This window comes from Mya arenaria, chromosome 7, assembly GCF_026914265.1.
Source record: "Mya arenaria isolate MELC-2E11 chromosome 7, ASM2691426v1".
Classification (NCBI taxonomy): domain Eukaryota; kingdom Metazoa; phylum Mollusca; class Bivalvia; order Myida; family Myidae; genus Mya; species Mya arenaria.
Genome location: NC_069128.1, coordinates 788,815 through 811,988, shown reverse-complemented (window position 1 = coordinate 811,988; position 23,174 = coordinate 788,815). Strand labels below are relative to the sequence as shown.

At 36.1% G+C, this 23,174-nt stretch overlaps 2 protein-coding genes across 2 annotated transcripts in view; one reads left to right on the top strand and one right to left on the bottom strand.

Moving 5' to 3' along the window:
• Positions 1-14,761: 14,761 nt before the first annotated feature.
• On the bottom strand, positions 14,762-16,741 carry LOC128240385 (protein toll-like). Its single transcript, XM_052957018.1, has one exon. It carries the CDS (start codon positions 16,430-16,432, stop codon positions 14,762-14,764), a length of 1,671 nt encoding a protein of 556 aa, XP_052812978.1. The 5' UTR covers positions 16,433-16,741.
• A 5,886-nt stretch (positions 16,742-22,627) lies between these two features.
• Positions 22,628-23,174, top strand: part of LOC128240634 (disco-interacting protein 2 homolog C-like) — a 68,155-nt gene continuing 67,608 nt past the window's right edge. Inside the window, exon 1 of the mRNA XM_052957343.1 lies at positions 22,628-22,812. Within this exon, the coding sequence (XP_052813303.1) occupies positions 22,728-22,812 (85 nt within the window). The 5' untranslated portion in view covers positions 22,628-22,727. The remainder of the gene's footprint in view (positions 22,813-23,174) is intronic.

The window sequence follows — 23,174 nt, the reverse complement described above, 5'->3', positions numbered from 1 at the left end:
TCGGATGAAGACTTTAAACAAAGATAACATCATTTTTTCTTCACCATTTGAAATGAAATATAGCGCAATCTACGCCGCTTACGGAGCCCCGCCTATGGTCTTTTACCAGAGTTTGATTGAGAGTTGAGTTTTTTTTAAAACACTTCGAAAGAACACAATACGGCCGTCTGTCGGAGCACTGTCAAAACATAATCTTGGAAACAGGTTTGTCGAAGTGTTTGATGAAACTAATCACCTTATCAAACTTCTCAAATAACACGAAGGCGGGGCTCTGTAAGCGGCATAGACTGCCCTTTGTTTTATTAAATTGGTGTAGTAAAGGAAAAGTTATATATGATTTAAGTCTTTATTTTAGGACAAAAGTTGCCTTTTGACGTATCATAAATGACGTAATTTATCACGTGGTAAACACACACTGAATCATATTATCAGTAATTAATATTTTCCATAAAATGCATTATTTAGTAAGTAGTTAAAGGTTTATCAGTCAAAATTGATGTTTGTTATGCATGTGTTTCTATTGATTTTGAATAAGAATGTCACTCTAAAATTTGCCAATACATTTGGCCGAAACCTCACAATGTACAACATTTATTTCAATGACTGAGTGTAGTGAACTCTTTCACCCTTATTTTATCCTAAATCTATGCTAATTTGATACGATGAAATATGAAGATCTTACGGTGATTCCCCTTTTTGAATCGGGTCGCCTTATACTTCAGGTGATTTCGAAATTTTACTTTACAAAACACGCAGTCATTCGGAGCTCCTCGGCCATTTTATTGAAAACAACCTCGGATGTATGCCGGTACATCTGTTGAAGTAGTTCGTAAAATTTTGAATTATATCATTAGTTAAATGTAGTGTTTTAAGGTTGTATTTATTGATCTAAGTTTAAATTTATTGTCATTGAATTGTAATATAGCAAACATAATGAATAATCCCAAGAGTTAAGTCACAAAGTTTAACTGCTAAATAAAATTACTACGCGATCTACTTGCAGCGGACTTAAACGTACCACTTTTTGAGTGTGTAAACCGTCCAAATACATCCGAGGTTGTTTTCTTAAAAAAATGGCCGAGGAGTTCCGAATGAACACGCAGTATGAATTCGCTCATGAATGTCTTCACTAGACTGTAGAATGTTGGTTTAAGTTACTTTACAGGTGCGGAGATGAAAAGCAAATAATAAGCGTATCCAATGATTTAAAAAGCATAAAATCAGTAACTTTTAAAGAGTTATTGTAAGTAAGTGTTGGTGAAAGGATACAACGGAATTTGGTCGAATGTGTAACATGAATTGTGAAGTTTGATCGAATACAAATTAAAGCACGATAAGCGATCTCTTACGGAAGGATGTTGAGTTTAAGAAACATTGTATTGCTACTGGCTTGGCTCTATTACACCGGTGTACACGTACCCTGTGATTACGTTAAAGCGACTCGATCTTGCTATGACTATGGACTTGTATATCAAGTTAAAAACCTGACTGGATATACTACCAGGGCATTCGCTGTGACTCTTTCTTTTATCACTAACCTTTCATCAACAGAAATACAGTGCAAAATAAACGTAAATGACACGAACGATCTCGTAGATGCTTTTTTGGGTGATGTAGAGGACGAGTTAAATGGGACAAAACAACTTGATTTGAATGTAGAATTCACCCTCATGTGTAGGGAAAGGATGACAATTTACTTTACGGGAAGTTGTTGTGGATCATTTGTTCATATATCGTGGAGGTTCATTTTTACACAGTGTGCTTTTAAACTCAGTGACATGTACAATAGCTTCTTACAAGGAAACAAGAAAATAACACACTTAGATTTAGTGTATGCTGATTTAACTATTGATGACAATTGTTCCAGACTTTCAAACGCCGTTCGCATTTCATCCGCAGGAGTTTCATCATACAGGGCGTTGTTTGAAAATTGTGAAACTCAGTTTAACGCATCTATTTTGTTAATAAGTGGTGATTCCTCATTAGAAGTCCACGCTCTGCAGCTGACTGAACGTTTTCCTTATGTGGAAAACCTACTATTAAGAAACGTACGTTTGCTTGGCAATTTGAAGTTTCCATGGAAAAGCTTATCGCCTCAAAATTATACAACTCCAATCAAATATGGGAGTCTATTTTTTCAACTCGAAAACTGTACTCTAGATGAAATAAGTTTTACATCACCAATCGAAAGGGTATATATTGAAAAAAGCACTTTACAGTATCATGAAAGCAGAAATATCTCGGACATTTTTGAAAATACTAAGACAACGAAATTGACTCTGAGTAACATTGACACATTCCCATTTACCGAGTTGGCGATATCGGGATTAAGGACGGTGTCTGTACTGTTTCTGAACGGAAATGGATTTGTGAAGCTCAACGGGACCTCGTTCGAAAACCAAGTGAATTTGGAGTGGCTTGATTTGTCTTATAACAGGATAGAGTACATACCACCAAACATGTTTAGGTACATGTTTCGACTTTATTATTTGAATTTTGGACATAACCTCCTCCACAATTTAGAGTATAATGTTTTCGATTCAATACTAAATACTGTTGTGTACGTTCTTCTGAATAACAACCCTTTAAGAAACATACCTTCTACACAGTTTTATTCACCAAAGCTGCGATTAGTTGATATGCATGAATGTTTATTGAACGACGAATCAGTGCAGATGTTAGTCCAAAATATAGACACTGCAATGCTATATGCATATATGGAAAATATTGACAGTCCCCAAGACAACTGTCCCCGTAGAATTCTAGATATTTCACACAATAACATCACTGCTACAAAACCGTTTGTTAAGTCAATGTATGAATCGACAAAGTTGCTAGGACTTCTTTCAAGTTTGCTCGTCAAAATTAATCCAAATCCAATTTCCTGTAATTGTATTCCCGAAGTCAATTTATTGCCTATAAACATAAGCTACACAAAACACAAAGTATATCAATGTGTAAGTTTCTATAATAATCTAACTTACACACCCGATGAATGGCTTTGTAAATATCCAAAGGCATTTCGTGGAAGGCCAATGCATTCTATTAACATCTTGGAGGAATATTGTGATACATTTAATGAGGATTGTCCAGATAAGTGTAGATGTTTTCGTCGTACTTTGCCAGTTTTAATAATTGACTGTCAAAATACTGATATTTCTTACCTTCCACAAATATTAAGAACGAACCTTTCTATTGAAATGAGGTTTCAAAATTCCTCTCTGAAAGGACAGTTAGACAGCACGAATTATCTGCAAATGGTTGAAGTCATAGATATATCAAATAATGCTTTAAAAGTAATTACGGCTGATTTTTTTCTTGACCTCATCAATGTTAAATCTATCAAGATCAACGATAACGAATTACAAACATTGCCTTCTATTATTGCTTCCATAAACGCTACAAGTATTTCTGTGAGTAGAAATAACTTTGTGTGTGATTGTACAAACAAGTGGCTCAAATACTGGTTGTTGGAGGAAGAAAACGTTGTAACTGACTGGTTGGACGTGAGATGTCTAACAATTGACGGCAAAAACAAGCAATTTATAGCTGTCCCAGACTCGCTTTTCATCTGTAAAAGTAACAAAAGATTCAGCGTTAATGAACATGTTGTGCTTCCCTCCGTTATAATTGGATCGATAATGTTTGTCATTGTTCTTTTGGGAATTATAGTTCTTGCGTTTAGAGAAAATGTGAAACTTTTCATGTTTTTATATTTCGGTTTTCACCCCTTTGACAACCGACTTGAAGGAAAAAATACATATGACACCGTTTTGATATACTCTGTTGAAAATAAAGACATAGGATTGGATATATTTAAGGTGTTGAGTGAAAAATACATAGTTGCTGATGTACACAAGGATGCAGTTGTAGGAATGACGATTCTTGACAGTATGGACAACCTTATACTTTCATCTAGAAGGGCACTCTTCTTTATAAGTGAACATGAACTATTAAATCCATTCACAATGCATGCATGGCGTACGGCCTATAAACATTCACGAGAAAATCATTTTGATTTCATAATTCTCACTGCAAACGATAAGAATTTCGAAAGATCCTGTGAGATCCCTGCGAGTCTTTTAAGATTTATCAACAATCGAGGTGTAATATCTATTGGGTCAAAATTCTTTAAAGGTCGCATCGAATATAAAATGCCACGAAGCAGGGCAAAGAGTCAAGATGAACTGACACATATTGAACTCGAAAATGTTGGAGAGAACAAAACCGTCCTTATATATCATGAAAGGAACGATCCAAATGAATTAATTGCCGATGAAGATATTATTCCAAATCTGAGGGAAAGGGGAATAAACGTCAAATGGCTCGTAAATGAATTTCAGTATGGAACAGATATTCGATACGAAATATTTGAAATATTTCATCGAACTGACAGACTGATATTCATACTGTCAAGAAGAACTCTTCTTGACAAAGAGAGCATGTTCATACTGTCGTCAGCAATCACTCAATCCCGACTCCAGAAGGGAATATTTCTCTTGTTGTGTGTTGTTGAAGAACTAGACGAAAACTCAAGACATGTAAACGGAGACTTATTGGAGTTTTTAAGACAAAACATCTACATAAATCATGAAGAAAGAAACCCTGTTGGAAAACTATATGAAGCTATTAGGTTTAAGCAAGAAATCGACGTGGACAGAGATGATTCTGAAAACTCTTTTGATGACGTTGAAGATGACAATATGATAGTAAATACAAATTAAAAAGCTATTTTACAGCTGACATGCGACTTGATTATAGTTTGTGCCTTAGGCTTCTGCCCCTAATTGGTTTGACAAGTGTTAAGTTATTTGCATAGAACCCAGTTAACCTTCCTATGAAACATTACTCCCGTCATTTATTGCTTATGCTAGTTTGAGAATTGTGGGATATCTTAGTGGTACAAGTGTTTGTTTTCCCTTTTCTCCTGTTCATTGTCTTTTTGGCACATACACTGTGCATTGTTTGGTCCTTACGTATTGTTTGGTTTTATTTAAGCATCACATGTTTTATGTATCATTTGTATTTTTTATTTAATGATATGCATGGGTGTTCACCAATTATGCATGAGGGTTCACCGTGCACAGATGCAACACTATGTCTAGTATATGACCTTTTCACAATCTACAATTATACAATTATAAAGTGGATTGCTTGTGCCTAATGATTTATATCTGTTATTTCAATATTATTGTATACAAGTTTGCATTGACATGAGACTGTTACGTTTTGTGGTGATTTTGACTTTTAATAGTTAAACTTTTGTAAATTGTACACATTATGTCGAACCAATACACTCTAATGTGTTATCCAACATCTATTGAAATTAATGTTTTCACTGAATTGTTGGCATTGATTTATTACAGTACTGGAATTTTGTCAATTTCGCAACAAAAACTAAGGCTGTCCGATTTTGCGATTTTCCGGGCGTATATGTGTTTGGTTTGTTGTAACTCAACCGGGCAAGTGGGTTTTCTCAGGGTACTCTGGTTTTCTTCAGTAAACAAGAACGAGCTCTCGGACAACATTGTGCCAACGAGAATCACAAAACATGAGTTAATAAAGCTTTCTTCACATCGTTTGTAAAATAAATGCAGTTTAAACGAACACTGATTGAGCAAGGAGCAATTATGAGTTTATAATCTTTGCAAAGATGCAAAGGTATCGTGTTTATCACAACATTTTGGATTCGAACTTACCTCCTTGGAAGTCGGGTTTTATGTATGTATCTATTTTGTGTCGCAGGATTACCGACGTGAAATACGCAACCGCCTTGTTCATTTTAGTGTTTATAAAGGACTACCCGCGCTCACTGGACGCAATATGGCTTAGCCCCGCAGTGGGAATTGTATTTAAATGACATAAGAGGCATGACTTAGAGGTGGCCGATGTCTAGAAATCACCAGAGTTAACGAAACCCAGATCATAGCCCTTTTTGCTCTACTACTAAGTTATTGGGCGGTTAATCAAAACCGCCTAATAATCACATGTCGCCGTATCGATAAGAGTTTCCATGACGTTTCCGAACCTGATTTATTTTTAAGTAATATAATAAATAAATATTTGAATAAAGATATACATACACTGGTATTTGGTAGTTCCTTTGCATGATTCTGGACATATTTAACGTGTAACACTATACTTTTCTAAGTTTGAATGTATATGAATTAGTAGAAAAATTAATTTCCGTTAGAATGTAGCGTAATATCCGGTAGGTGGCGGATAAAAGAAGGTTTCGTGCACAAGGAATTGAGTGGAACTGTCATTCAGCATAGGGCAGTCGACGTGTTTACTTCAATACATTTTCTATCGATTGTACATGTATTATATAATGTATAGGACACTAGCATAGATAGGACGCAGGCAAAAAAAATGTCGAGAAAACGGGTAAAACCCCTTAATATATAAGATAGGACGCAGCGGAAAAATGTCAAAATCGGAGCCGAAAAATTGAGGTTGGTAAAGTATTTATAATATATATTGAAGTAAAAACACAAACAAAAATTGTATATAAGGCATATTTCGATAAGTGTCTTGTGTATTTCGATAATTATCGTCGTATTTCGGTAATTAAGCGTACACAACAATGATATATGTCTTGACATTTTGCGAACATTCACGCATAATATAAGACTTGTACAAATGCTGTAATAGACTAGTTCTGACTGACAGTCAATCGTTGCAACCGTTGCATCTCCCGACATGCCTTCTGAATGACAGTCAACCGTTGCAACCGTTGCAAAACTGTGTATTGTCAAAACTAATGATTGTTTTGATAAGGCTTGTCGCTGCGCGGATTAAAGCATGTCAGCATAATTATTGCGTGTCGGTAATTAGCGTTGCCAGCAGAAGGCACCTCGGGTAAAGTGCGAACAAACAACAATACGGTATTACCATCGCAATAGTTTGTTCTATTGATGTTTTTCTAATGACAGACAGCGGGTGTTTTTCACACCTTCGCACATTTGAAAAGATTTGATAGTGACAATAATGCTTCTTTGCGTTATGCACATTCCTTTATTATTTTTTTTAAAACAGTAACATACAACAAAATGTTTTGTAAAATATCGAAACATTAAAATCATGAACAACGATTAATTGATAAATATCTCCTTTCCCGATTTTCCGTTGCCGTTATAACTCAATCCAGTTAAAGTGCTGACTCACATCGAGTTTTTGTCAGTAGCGTCCCTTTTGTAAAAAAGTAAACACTCGTGTTTGTTTTCAATTTATTTCTCAATAAATCATTTTAAAGTAAACATTCAATATATTTCTGCGTGTGTTAACTTGCGTGATTTTACCTATGTCAGTTGTTCTCTTCGGTGACGCAGTACAGATACTTACTATTACCCCGTTTTTCCCCGGTCCGATATTTTCGACCTGAAATGGAAAAAAACAGATGAAATTCTAATAGCATAGAAAGGACGCAGGCAATTTTTAAGACGATAATTGGGGGTAAAAAAGTGCGTCCTATGCATGATATAATACGGTACCTGTAATGGCTAGTGACGAAAACCGGTCTGACCAGAATGCGCTCGAACAAGTGTTAGCTGAGCTTAAGCAACAGAGGCAGGACAATTTATCTCTTGGAGACGAAGTTCGTGGAAATTCAGCGAGTGTTGCTTATGACGTAAAGAAATTTAAATCAGGAAATTACATATCTTGAAAATGTCAGGGCAATAAACTGCAGTTTGATTTCATTAGCGAAATTGAAGATTTCGCCAAGCAGTAACTCTGGGCGTCAGAGCATTTTATGCAAAATATTGTCAGGAGCAGCTCAATGAACTTCTTGACAAATTGCATAAGCGCAACAAACTTATTCGCATCGCTGACTCTTTTGCCGGTGGCTGGGAAACAGTCCGGCAATATGAAAGTAATCCAGTAGCCTGTGACTCGGATGATGAGGCTAAAATTCACAAGGCGGAGAGTCGTGCTCTCAAGATGAAAAAGTATTCTTCACGCGGCAGGTCGTTGGGCCAAAGTTCTTACTACATGTACGTTCCTGCTTTTACTGATAAGTCAGCTCCTGCTAGTGAGCTCTTGCTTCCGTCGTCAGGCCGTCGGGGCATCAGTCAGTCAGCAGGGGCCAGCTTTTTCGAGGCCCCTGGAGCTTCATACGGATCAGGATTCGCCGCCGGTTCACCTTCCGGACCCACGGGACCCTGTTTTGCCTGTGGTGATTTCAGTCATTTCCGCAGAAACTGTCCAGACACTGCAAAAACCTCCTCATCCGGGGACCAGTCAGCAGTCCGAAAATGAGAGTTCTGGTTCCGTTAGCTCTTCAGTTTTGAAAGATGAGTATAATTATGACTTTGAGACATTTACACACGATTTTTTTAATATGAACAAGGTCAAAAGAATATTAACGTTAGGAACAGGTTATGAAAGCATGTTCAATTTTGGCGAGATATTGTTTGTATTGATTTTATATTAGATGTATTAGAGAATGGGTATAAAATTCCCTTCTATTCGAAACCTTTTCAATCATTCAATAAGAATAACAAATCTGCTATTTTGGAGCCTGATTTTGTATCTGAAGCGATTCAGGATCCTTTAGACAGAAATTTGATCGAAAAGTGTGTTAGTGCACCTTATGTTGTTAATCCTCTGACAGTTTATGTACACAATTCAGGTAAAAAGAGATTAATACTTGATTTAGGAGTTGTCAATAAACATCTTTGGAAGCAGTCGGTTAAGTACGAAGATGTCAAGGTGGCTCTTTTATTTTTGCGCAAAGGTTATTACATGATTAAATTTGATTTGACTTATAAGTTTTTAGTTCTTCCGTTTGGATTGTCAAGTTCATGTTACATTTTTCCAAAGTAACACGCCCGTTAGTAAGAAAATGGAGGGGGGAGGAAAACTGGTGTTCATGTTTCTTGATGACGGATTTGGGTGTTCCTATAATTTTGATAATCATTGAGTGTGGGACAACAAATTTAAGGCTGAGGTCTGGGTTTGTACCAAATGCTACGAAATGTGTTTGGGTACCAGTTCAAGAATATTTGGGCGTCTTATTGAACTCAATGGTTGGGATTTTGTATATTCCTGATCGCCGTTTAAATAAGGCAAAAGAAGCGATAGAAAATATGTTATGTTCTGTCAAGCAACATAGGAATGTGCACGTCAGAAAAATTGCCAGTTTAGTTGGCCAGTTAATATCTATGTCCGTTGTCATTGGTCATGTTTCCCAAATCATGACCCGTAATCTGAATGTAGACGTTCTTAAAGCTCTTTACTGGGAGTCGTACATACAATTGTCGGATGAAAGCATCGAACAGTTAAAGTTTTGGCAAGCTAACATGCATTTACTAAATAGTAAGAATATGTTTGATTCACACAAATGCTCAAAAACCGTTTATTCAGATGCTACCTTTACAGGTTACGGTGGTGACGAGGTAAACTCGGTTAACGGTATTTCGCATGGTATGTGGTCTGCGAATGAGTGCCAAAAGTCCTCCACATGGCGGGAAGTAGTTGCAGAGTATAGAGTACTGCTTTAAATTTTGCACATTCTTGAAAACCAAAGGGTAAGGTGGTTTACTGACAATCAGTCTGTAAGTTCCATAGTCGTCATAGGTTCTATGAAACCTGAGCTACAGGGTATTGCTTATGAAATTTTCAAGATATGTATGGATAAGTCCATATTTTCTAGAGATTGAGTGGGTTCCCAGAGATCAAAACAAGTTGGCTATTATTCAAGAATTGTAGATTATGATGACTGGGGACTTTCGTTTAAAACACTGCATTTGTTACACAAGCCAATCTACCTCAAAAGTGCCAAATCTTAACATGTGGCACTTTTGAGGTAGATTGGTTCGCGTCTGAGCACAATGCGAAGTAAAAGACGTTTTGTTCCAGATGTTGGACACCATCATGTACTGGCATTGATGCGTTTACAGAAAACTGGAGTGGATCATTTAGCTTGTTTGTTCCACCCATTTCTATTATCCTGAGAGTTTTAAACAAAAAGATAGTTGACAAAGCGTCGGGTGTGATTGATGTACCATGTTGGAAGTCAGCTGTATTTTGGCCATTAATATGTCCGAATGGAAATTTCGTTAGTAATGTAATTGACTGGTTTGAATTGCCGATAAAGAAGGAATATTATGTGAAGTGTAAGAATGGAAGTGGCATTTTTGGCAACAAAGATTTGCATTTTAAAATGATTGCTTTAAAAGCTGATTTCAGCAAAGGTTTGTAAATGCAGTTTGTACAACTATGTATAAAATATTGCATTGCCTCCCTTGTGAAGTATATTTCGGCACTGGCTGAAAGTTATGTCTGATAAGGCATGTTGTACATGGGATGTACGGAGTATAGCAGCAAAGCGGCATAGTTTTATAGCAACCAGACGAGTTGCATAATGTTGCGCAAACGCGGCCGAGTCTCAGTTATGTTGTGAATTGCTCGGCGGCATCGCTTTTAGCAATGAAACTGATATGTTTCATACACATTGATGTCTTAAATACTACCGAAAGTATAATGTCGGTATTATGAATTGTATGGTGACATCGCCAGTAATGTTTATTATGAATTGTTTGTTCCGAATGTATGAATACTTGTTGCATTTTGACAGTTTAGTTTTGCTGAGATCAATATTGTATTACAGTTGGTATTTATACACGTTTATTTTTCCAGGTTCATAAGGATGAGACAGATGACCTTCCGGAGGTTCTGGCAGATAAGGTGGACCTTCTCCCGGACCTACTACAGAAGTCCAGAGCGGATAGTACCAATAGCAAATACAAGTCTGCATTCAAACGATTCAAAAAGTGGGCATTGTGTAGTGGGATCGGGATTGGGGACACTTTACCTGCAAAAGCTTTATCGGTTGCTTTGTATTTAATGTCTTTAATTCAAACCGCGAATACTCCTAGTCCTGTGATTACTGCTTTCTATTCGATTAAATGGTTTCATGAATTGGTAGACCTACAATCTCCTACAGATTCCACTATGGTTTCTAATGTTCTTGAATCGGCTAAAAGGATTCTAGGAAAGGTTAAAGTTAGGAAAGAACCTTTAACTGTCGATATTTTAGAAAATATTTATGATACTTTGTACGTAGATAAAACTATCAAAAACCAGCGAATTATATGCGCTTGTTTGGTGGCCTTTTCAGGGTTTTTGCGTAGTTCGGAATTACTAAGCATTATAACATGTGATATTATACTTTATGAAACACATGTGTCATTGTTTATAGAAAGCTGTAAAACGGATAAATATAGAGATGGATCATGGGTTATCAAAGCCCGAACTGGAACAAAAGTGTGTCCTGTTGAAAATGTTATAAAGTTAATAGATTGGTGCGAGTTTAAGAATGATGATTTTGTATTCTGCAATTTGAGTAAGATAAAACACGGTATACTAATCTGCGTGAACTGTTTTTGGACGCTATTAAACCTCATGTCACGGATGTTTCGAAGTACTGTTTACATTCACGAAGGTCGGACGGTGCAACAGCTGCCGCGAATAGTGGTGTGAAAGATAGAATGTTTAAGAGACATGGCTGTTGGTCGAGTGAAACAGATAAGGATGGATACGTAAAGGACAATTTAAATGAAAGATTTTCAGTGTCTTTAAGTTTGAGACTATGAGAATGTGCATAATTTAATCAGTGATGTTTATTTATTTCGACGTTTTGAAGTATTTTATATCAATCCATTAGTATTTATTTTCCCGTTCTTTAATTTTAATTTGGTTGCCCAAGTGCTTAAATCAGTATAAATATGAAATGCTTGAAATGTTAGTAGCGTTCTGAGTTGTTTTTGAAGTTAGATATGAAGTGTGTTCATGGAAATGGTTTACTCGTTTCTGGCTTAAACTCATGGAAATTTTACCTCGTGTATCTGGGGTGATGAACATGCAAATGTCAGTAGTATATTTGCTCGATTCGATCAGTGTAATGCTCACCATTTATGTTCACGTAGTTTCCGAGAACACTTAGAAATACATATTGTGCAGGAATGAAAACGAACGTAACTAGTATTAAAATGTCACAGATTAAGATAAAACGTCACAATTTGGTGCGTGTGGTTTGGTGTGTGTGTGTGTGTGTGTGTGTGTGTGCGTGTGTGCGTGCGTGTGTGAGTGTGCGCGTACGCAAATAAGAATCGCCCGGTTAGCCTAGTGATTATGCGTCCGCTACGGGTGCAAAAAGTCCGCGGGTTCAAACCCCAGTCCCGCCATACAGCAAGACGTTAAAAGGTGGTACCACTAGCTACCCCTTGCATGTGCATGGCATTAAAAGACTAGTACAGGGAAAGTGGCATACTCAGCACCGGTTTAAACCCGGAATGTTGTATCCCGTATATCGATGATATAAACCGAGCACGTTATATGACCTGAAAACATAACATTGGTACTTATGTATTATGCCATCGCCGCTTTAGTCGTAAAAATATCGCTTGTCAATGATATCACATCAAAGAAGAAAAGGATATTTATCTACACTAAAGACAATTACTGCGCTAAGACATTTAGATGACTTCATGGCCACCAAGAACTTAGGAAACGGATCTGTAAACATAGCATTGGTGCTCTTGTATGATGCCATCGCCGCTTTAGCCGATAAAACAACGCTTGTCAATGGTATGTTCACATGGGAAGCTATCAAGACAGTCTCCACACATTCGCCCGAGCTCAAGTATAAAAAAAACGTTCAACTAGCTAGCGTCTTGGCCACATTAGTAAAGATCGTAAAGCTGAGTATGGCTACTTTCTAGTCCCAATTGTAACGACTCGGCAATCTCAGGTAGGCTTTCGGGGTGAACAAATGTTGGATAATGGCCGACATGTTCCGCGTATGTAATAATTTAAAAAAAAACGATTTATTAAGGCTATTATTTTTTAAATACATGTATACCTAAAACATATGTTGTTTTTTTCTTTTTCAATTATAAAATCCTGCATAGTTTAATCGGACATAAGCATGACATTAAAGGGGCAGTCACCAGAATATACACATGAAGGCGTCGCGAAAGAACGATAGTGCAAGGAATACTGTTGAATAAAACAACGTACACACGGAGCCCGACAGATCAACATCGGTGATGAAATTGATCGATGGAAACTTTTAAAAGATATTAACAAAACTGAAAATGACAGCGAGTTGCTAAATTCCTTATTGGCCGTTTAGTGTGTGAAACGGTCATAGACTTGCAATGTGTTTGGGAAAACCATCTGCGTTTTTTTTTTAACTGGGTTACCATTGTGTGCTTTTTTTTAACGGGTAAATCTAGCTAAGACATGGGAATGAGTGTTGCTTTTATTGTTTAAATCATGTAATTTGATGTATTATCGCCCGCATACTAGCTGGTATTGACAATACTAGGCTTGTTTTGAGGAAATACTGCGTTTACCTAACTTGGGACCAGCTGATGTCTATATATAGTCACTTCAAAACATTGCAGTCATTTTTTAACACATGTTGCCGAGGAATTGCGTCTTTTTGTCGAATACGTTCCGTGAACCCATGCAAAAAAACGAACTATGCTCGGGGGCATACCAGTATTTGTGTTAATATGACATTGATTACCTTCAGGGGCAATTTAGTTTTTGCGTTCATATGACATAATTTACCCTCAAGGAAATTGGTGTTTGATCTATATGTCACTAACAGAATGACCCCAACTCCAGCTTTAGTAGCAAATATGCCCTTAGAGGGTATTTGCGTTTTTATGCACACCCTGAGGAAATCGTGCATGCTGGTACCACGCCTACTCGAGGGCAATGAACGTCAACAAACGCATCAGTAGACAAATGTTAATTAATATACAACATATAACAATTATTTTTATGTTTTAATGTATTCATGTCAACTGTATACACACCAGAAAATGCAAAAATGACTCCAACAACTGAACAACATATCCTTGAAACAATGGAAAAATCTGACTCCCAACAACAGAACAGCATATTTTTGCAACAATGCAAAGCTCACTCTGAACAACTGAAAAAGTATATTCTTGCAACAATTCAATGTTCACTCTCAACAACTGAAAAAGCATATTCTTGCAACAATTCGATGTTCACTCTCAACATCTGAACAAAATATTCCTGCAGCTATGCATGTTAAACATTCCGTTTTCTATGTTAAATATTAGCAGTGTATTTACTATTACTTCAGTAGGAACACAACATAACACAACATGTGACTCAATACTTGAGAAAAAAATGAGCAAATTCCTAACTATTGTAGCTCTTGTAACACATGTAACACTGTTTTAACCAAACCACGTTCCTTAAATAATAAACGCATTTTTCTGAAATATTATAAGTTAATAACGGTATTATAACAACTACATGTACATAATTATCGTCTCTAATCATGACAGTATTTTGATTTTTGTCAAATTAGGAGCAGTTTTATCATTTGTACTGTGTCAGGTAATTGTATAATTGTACTAACTAGTCATTTTAATTTTTAAATCGTAATTGTATATTGGAAAATATTATTAGTCTGCCTTTGCTATCATTCCCTCATAATCAATCTGCCTTTACTATCATCCCCCCATCTTCACCATCATCAAACAAATTTTCAGAAGCATCCTGATTCACATCAACTGATGGCTCAAACCTGATAGCTTCACATAGCTTTCCAATAATGTTTTTCTCTTTATGCGAAATGTAGATACGTTGTTTTAAAAGCCGAAAAGATCTCCGTTTACAAGTCTTGAATTATCGTCTATTTCTATAAAGCATTTTATCGATTGTGGGGAGTTGAATCATTTACAGCGCATATTTGATGACATAATATTTTTTAGTCTGCATTTCCTATCATATCCTCATGTTCACCGTCACCAACGGAATTTTCAGAATCGTCTCTGTTCACGTCAATTTCTTGCTCAAACCTAATAGCTTCATATAGCTTTTCAACAGGGTGTCTTTCTTCATGCGTCAAGTAGATGTTTTGTCTTAAAAACTCCAATAAGTCTCCGTTTACAAGTCTTGAGTTTTCGTCTATTTCTTCAACAACATACAACAAGAGAAATATTCCTTTCTGGAGTCGGGATTGAGTGATTGCTGACGACAGTATAAACATGCTCTCACTGTCAAGAAGAGTTCGTCTTGAAAGTATGAATATCAATCTGTCAGTCCTACTAAATATTTCAAATATTTCGTATCTAATATCTGTTCCAAACTGGAATTCACAAATCAGCCATTTAACAAGAATTCCCTTTTCATTCAGATTTGGAATAATCTCTTGATCCGCAAGTTGTTCATATGGGTCGTCCCTTTCATGATATATAAGGACGTTCTTGTCCTCTTGAACATGTTCGAGCTCAATATGAGTTTCGTCATCATTCTTTAATCTATGTGTTGGCATTTTATATTCAAGGTGACCTTTAAAGAGTTTTGTCCCAACAGATATCACACCTCGAAGGTTGATAAATCGTAAAAGACTCGCAGGGATATGACCAGATCTTTCTAAATTCTGGTCTTTTGCAATCAGAATTATAAAATCAAAATGAGTATCTCGTGCATGTTTATAGGCGGTACGCCATGCATGCATTGTGAATGGATTTAATAGTTCATGTTCACTTATAAAGAAGAGTGCCCTTCTAGATGAAAGTATAAGGTAGTCCATACTGTCAAAAATCGTCATTCCTACAACTGCATCCATGTGTACATCAGCAACTTTGTATTTTTCTCCTAACACTTTTAATATATTGGATGCTGTATGTTTATTTTCCACAGAGTATATCAAAGCAGCGTCATATCTATTTTTTCCATCAAGCCGGTTGTCAAATGGATGAATACCAAAATACAAAAACATGAAGACTTTAACATTTTCTCTAAAAGCAAAGGTCAATGCCACAAGAATAACAATGACAAACAGTGTCGATCCAATTATAACGGAGGGAAACACAACATGTTCATTAACGCTGAATCTTACTTCACTTCTACAGATAAATAGCGAGTCAGGGACAGCTATTATTTGCTTGTTTTCGCCGTTAACGGTTGTGCATTTCACTTCCAACCAGTCAGCTACAACGTGTTCATCCTCCAACAACCAGTATTTGAACCACTTGTTCGTACAATCACAAACAAAGTTATTTCCACTCACAGATATGCTTGTAGCGTTTATGGAAGCAATATTTGTAGGTAATGTTTGTAACTCGTTATTATTGAGCTTGGTTGTTTCTACAAATATGAGGTTATCAAAGAAAGCATCCGTAATTTTATTCACGGCGTTATATGAAATATCTATGACTTTAACTTTGTATAGATAATCAGTACTGTCTAACTGTCCCTTCAGGGATGAATTTCGAAACCACATTTCAATAGAAAAGTTCGTGTTGAAACTTAGCGGCAAGTAAGAAACATTGACATTTCCGCAGTCAATTATTATCGTTGGCGAATAAGTACGTTTAAAGCATGTACATCTATCCGGGCAGTCTTCGTGGACTATTTTACAATACTCTTCCATTTCGGTTATTGTGTGCACTGGTCTTCCTCGAAATTCACTAGGATACTCGCAAAGCCAATCGAGTTGTGGGTAAGTTAGATTTTGATACGTACTTGAACATTTGTTGTTAAGATAAAAATAGTAACTTGTAATAATAGGATTAGAATTAACCTCAGGAATACAATTACAAATTATCGGACTTGGATTGATTTTGACGAGTAATCTTGAAAGCAATGTATAAAATTTCTGCTGGTCATATCTTGTCGAAGCAAACGGTTTTGAAGCAGAAATGTTATTTTGTGAAATATCGAAAACTGTACGGGGACAGTAGTCCTGGCCACTACCATATACATCCTTACGTATATTTAACTTATCTTTGTCTATACCTTTAACTAAGATTTCCATTGATTCGTCATTTAGTGAACAATCATGAACATCGAGTATTTGCAGCGTCGGTGAATACAATTGTGTCTGTGGTATGGTTCTCAAAGGGTTGCTGTTAAGATATATGTACCTAATAGTACTAAGTATTGAATCAAAAACATCATACTCTAAAGTCCGTATGAGATTGTGTTCAAGATTTAAATAAATAAGTCGAAGCATGTACCTAAACATATTCTTTGGTATGTGCTGTATCTTATTATAAGATATGTCTAGCCATTTTAAATTCACTTGGTGTTCAAACGTGCTTCCGTTAATTATAATAATTCCATTTCCGTTAAGGTATAGTTCCTCCAATGTCCTCAATCCCGATATCGTCAAATCGGTAAAGGGAAATAAGTGAATGTTACTCAGAGTCAATTTGATTGCCTTTGTTTTCTCAAAAAAAGCCGAGATATTTCTGCTTTCATGAAACTGAAAAGTGCTTTTATCAATAAGCACCACTGCGATCGGTGATGTAAAACTGATTTCTTCACAAGTACTGTTTAAGATCTCAAGAAACAAACTATCGTATTCGATTGATGTTGTGTCATTTGGTAGTGATAAGCTCTTCCAAGGAAACTGCAAATCACCAACCAAACGTACGTTTCTTAAATGCAAATTTTCCACATTAGGAAAACGTTCAGCCAGTTGCGAAGCATTGATAGTCATCAAGGTAAGATACCCATGTATTACCAACGTGGATGCGTAGAACCGAGTTTCACAAATATCAAACAGCGCCCTGTACGTCAACAGTCCTGCTATAGTTATGCGACTAGCACTTGAAAATCTAAAGCAATTTCCATCAACAATTAACTCAGTAAACACTAAATCCAGAATTGTTATTTCGTTAAATCCTTGTAAAAAGGCACCGTATAAGTCGCTGAGTGTCATTGTACACTGGCGAAAAACAAAATCCCACGATATACGGGCTACTGTCCCGCAACAGTTACCGGTAAAAAGGATGGTCATATTATCGCTACACATGACACTGTATTTTACCTTCATATCGATTGTTGTCTCGTTCAAATTTTCTTCCACATCTTTGATGTAAGATTGAACAAGTTCATTTGTGTTATTAACATTAATGTAACAGCGAATTTCTGTTGAGGACAGATTTGCTTTAAAAGCAAGCGCCACAACGATTTTTCTTTCACTCTCTGTAGTCAGGTTTTCAACTTCGTATTCTAGTCCATAATCAAAACACGGTGCAAGGTCATCAAAAGCGTCGCAGGTTACATTTATAAAATACAACGAAGCCATTCCACATACAACCAAGGCGCTGGCGAAACGTAACATCCTTTTAGTAAAACTTTCCATCTCACTTAAAGTTCTTTACAATTAAGAGCATAAATTCTGTGTTTAAGATATCCCTGGCGTATAAACCCGAAATAAATTAGCTGCAAAATTCCATTCGAAATTCCGATTAATCATGGGTACAGTTATGGACAGCCATATTCAAATAACTGATCCAAATTCGGCAGTATATCAATATTTATAAATCTGTGAAAATACTGCCTTCATACAAATATTTGTGTTTTTATGAATGGGGTCTTCAATAAAATACTGGCATATTAAAAGCGACTTTGAACTCATCTTTCTGAATCTGAAGTCACTTTATTTCGTGCTAGTGTAGCTATTTTGCAAGACGCCATGTAAAATTCTAGAATATATTACGATATTAATATGACATGTCCATATCATACTACAAATCAAATCTTTTCAATATAATACAATTGGATCCAAATTGTAAATTATTCAGTCAAACAATGCCATGTTCACTTTTTATAGTGGTTATAATCGGAAAGCACATTTGGATATTCTCTTAGGATTTAAATCACATGCACTTAACCAAAAATTAACGGAAATACACTTTAACATGCCGTAGAAGAAAACTTGTACGTTTTGTAATGTTAGAGCATAATACACATGCTTGTTTAATACAAATGGTTCTGTTACTCGTCCATAACGTGTTGTTTTTTTTTGACAAACAGGTACCGACATGTGCATGTATATGCATGCAGCAGACTGACTGGGCAAAATGACACCCAAAATAAAGAGTAAAATATTGAACCAATTAAAAATTAATCAGATAGATTTAAAGAATTGTTTTCACATATAACGTTTTTCCTCCATAAAGGTATCCATATCCTCAACACAGCATTGGTGAAAATAATGTTCTCTCTTATTTGAGCTTACAGATACAATCGCATGTTTTGTCGCCGAACACGGTTATTCCTCCCATAACATTCCTTTGCACTACACTTAAATTTGTAACAGAACATTGTTTTTGGTATTCCTCCATAACGCTATTTTCTAGTTGAACATACAGATTCCAAACGGCTATTTATATGCATACAGCAGCCACTGACTGAGCAGAGAGAGGCCTATTATAAAATAATGCACAAATTTAAAACATATAAATTGAAGGAAATAATGTCCTCTTTAATTGTAGCTTGCATATATGATACCGTAGTGTTGGTTTTGTATGAAGTTTTCGACTTCATGTGAAACAAATCGTGGCTAACATGCACTGTAGGTTTTTTTTTTACACGTTAGTCCTAATGGACAATCCCAAAGTAGCTACACGATGAATTTAAGTAAAAACTGAACTTAACATCCAATTAATGAATTGGCAAATACTATGGATCACGATAGGGTTTAGGAATATGATATAAAACATGGGAAAACAATAAGCATTCTATTTTGCTACATGCACTCCTCCGTAACTGTTGTAACATTGCATATTCAAACGGGATGCAAAGTTTCTGGTTACTGTTACAGAGATGGTGCTATCAACATTGTACTGTTATATCTTTAGCCGATGGCATATGCATTGAACTGTTCAATGACCATATAATTAATTGAAAGAATAGTGTGATCTTTTACAAATTGAATAAACATGTACATACTAAGTTAAGGTATAGTGTTAAGAGTATCCGATGAATTAAATCCATATTTGCCATTGTTATACTAGCGACTGTTTAGCATGGTGACTCCAAGTTTGAACTGATAAAAGGCAAACTTAATTTCCTCCGTAACGACTGAGTATTTTATTAAGTTAAGTTGTTTACATTATGTACATACTGAAAGAAATATGAATTATTTGGTGGTAATATACTCGAGTATCAATACGCACATGTTTTAGTTTATTCCATGCACTTTTGTGAACCATAATTAAATTCACAGTTTAATTATTGGGAATTAGGATAAGAAAGAAAATCGCTCTTTCATCATAATGTAAAACGATCAGTTCTAAATGCCCTTATTAATTCAAAAGCCGTATGTTACCCTTATTTCATATTTCAGAAAGATTGTTAAAGTCAATTATCGCCTGAGCATTGACTGTACATGGTAATTTTAAATCGTAAATGTCAGTTATTTTCCTCCATAGCGGTTGGTTGACGGACCCCCTGCAGTCATTTTTCTCCAAGAATGTTGTTGCCAAACTTTAATATAACGTTCTAGAAACACGGTACATTACTTATTCAATGGTATGGATACCAGGTGTTCGATGTTATTTTCGACACTTCTAATTTCAAATTTGTAACATTTTTTGAAACAGGCTGTTTGAAGAAAAAGACCGCAAATCTACAATTTAATTTGGTATACTTTTGGCATTGTTAGGTACAATGTATTGCTTCATCTACATTAAGTAACCTTGTATCTAATTACTTTTTCTAAAACCCAATACATTTGAATTCAAAAGCCTAATATAGGTTTTTATGTGATTTAATGTAGTGCTATTACGCTGTATGCATACCTATCAGAGTAGGTATTTGGTGCAAACATAAAGATCTTGTGATTACTATTTATACGCATGTTTAATTCACCATAACTTCTATTTTGGCCATCGTTTATATTGTTTAACAATGTTCAGACAATATGATTAAAATGAAAATTATGTACTTTTAACACTTTCATGTTTTGAAGGTGCCATAAACCAATTGATTTAAGTGCTGAACATTACACTCTACTTGTGAACAATAATTATTTGTACCAATGTGCATCGATGAACCTTACAATGTAGATCAAGTCTATCAAGGGTCATTGAAATAACAGATATACAAATAAGCTTTTCTGTGGTTTCATTCAGCTATTGGCTATAACGTCATTTGAAATGGTCTTGTTTAGAGTGACGATCTTATTCAAAATCAATGCATACACATACATGTATAACAAACATAGCCTTTAACTACTTAATAAATAAGGTATTTATGGAAAATATCAATTAATGATAACACGATTGTGTATTTAAAACCTGGACTCGAAAAAATATTAAATGATCGTTTCATAAGGTAGAAATACCGTTTTTTCTGCCCCTTTCCTTCAAATTAAACTCCGTATCTTCATAGGAACCATTGTTTTCGACATTTATTCATCATTTTCGATATATCAAAATAATTGTATTAAAAGTGGTAAAACGTATTTGGGTGTAAGCGTGCATCTTTAACTAGTTAAAAAAACGGTGCGCTCTTTTGTTTTACTGACCCATTTCGAGTAGAATGTGGTAGGCTTTGACCTCGAGTCTTAAAACAGGGACATCGTTAATTGTCTGAATAGCCTGCTTGTCTTTGTAGTTTTGTGTCTGTATTGTTTTTTTTTCTTGCGGTGTTGTGTGTTCCTCTATAACTGTATGTTTGTTGGTGAACTTTGAGCCGTAAACAAATACACCAACAGCAATTAAACACCTACCGTCAATGAATTACTTTTCAAACGGCATTTAAGCGCAACATACTTTCTCTTCGAAAAATTATCTTAATTATCGTGACTACTCTAGAATGTATTTGATGTACTCGCCAAAAAGGATCTCTTAAGGCTGCCACAATCGGAACAATCGGCCATTATCCAACATATACCGTCTCCGTGGCCTGGTGGTTAAGGCGTCCGCCTACGGAGCGGGAGGTCGAAGGTTCGAGTCTCACAAAGGGCTTGTTCTGACATGGCCGGTTGCCGACCCAGCAGCTAGTTAAATCGAGGGGTACCGATTGCCTTCCTGCCAGGCGTCTGGCATTTGGAATAAGGAATCGGGGTAAAGATGTTCACGAATGTAGGTGTCTCATAAGCCCAACGGGCTGGCCCTTAACTAAGAGGGGTGACACTATAATAAACAAACACTTTACTTTATTTGACTATCCCGAAGCTTGTTGGACATGGTCGAGTTGTTTCGATTGAAGCTACCACTGCCGCGAAATGCGAAATTTGCCTGGAGCCTCTAAACGGCATTTATGCTTTGAATTTTCGACTACTTGGCATGTCCCTTATATGTGTTCATTCTAATTAAAGCATTTGCAATCCGTACATTAAAACTGTTTTTTTAATTCCTCGGAATTTTCTTCAGTTTGTACGTCTACTGTAAACGCTTACAACACTTTCATCGTACTGTTGTACACGTATAACATGCATATCGTACACAGAAATACCGTAACTACTACGTACATTGGAATCCCAACTTCAAGAACAACCTCCAAGAGGTCATTAAGTTTAATTAGTAGAGGAAAGAAAAATGACTGAAAGACTTCAGAGGCTCACAAGACACACGACGTGATTTGAAACACTGGCAGAGGTTCAAATGGTAACATTTAACTACCCACACCCATCTGAAAATCACATATGCTCTACGCCTTCTAATAATTTTGTTTTTCGTCCTACATGTTAACGCAAATTTTGTTTTTCATCCTACATGTTTGCGCAGTTTAGACGCACCATAACAAATGTTTAACACCGGTTTATCAGTACTGAGTTCTCGCGTCAATCAGTCAGGCCAATTAGTCCTTCTCATGAGTTATCGCGAGACTGAGGTGGGGTTTCGCTGAAAATCCAATATGGCGACGATCGGCGATATTCAAAGGCTTAATTAGCATTTTTTGATTTTGTGTTTTTGGAATAATCAATCATGGCAGAAGTTGACTCGCTAGGTTTTCAGGTACCGGACGATGTTCGCTTGAAGCTGGCAGAGTTACACCTGGAACTATCGGAGGGTAAGCCATGTTTCTTCACTTTGTTTCGTGCTGTCAAAAATGAGTCAGACTACACGGTCGACACGGTTGATTGAACATACTTTGTGTTGTATTGTTTTTGTTTACTATTGATTGACATTAAGTGCTTTGTTTCTTTTGGTGATACTGATATCATTCCAGTATTTGTTAATACCTTTCAAATTATTAGTTTAGACCAGATGATGGTGGTCATATGATAAACACTTACTGACTCAGGAAGACAATGACAGTGACCAGCTGATTTACAAACCCTATTATGACTGTTCTTTATTGACTGAGTGCCCATTACAATTTTTTCGAAACAATTTTCACCATTTTTTGTACCGTAATGATTTAGTAAGGAA

What these genes read in the sequence shown, in the direction of transcription:
- LOC128240385 (XM_052957018.1), bottom strand. Translation starts at nt 16,432, where the DNA reads ATGGAAGAGTATTGTAAAATAGTCCACGAAGACTGCCCGGATAGATGT.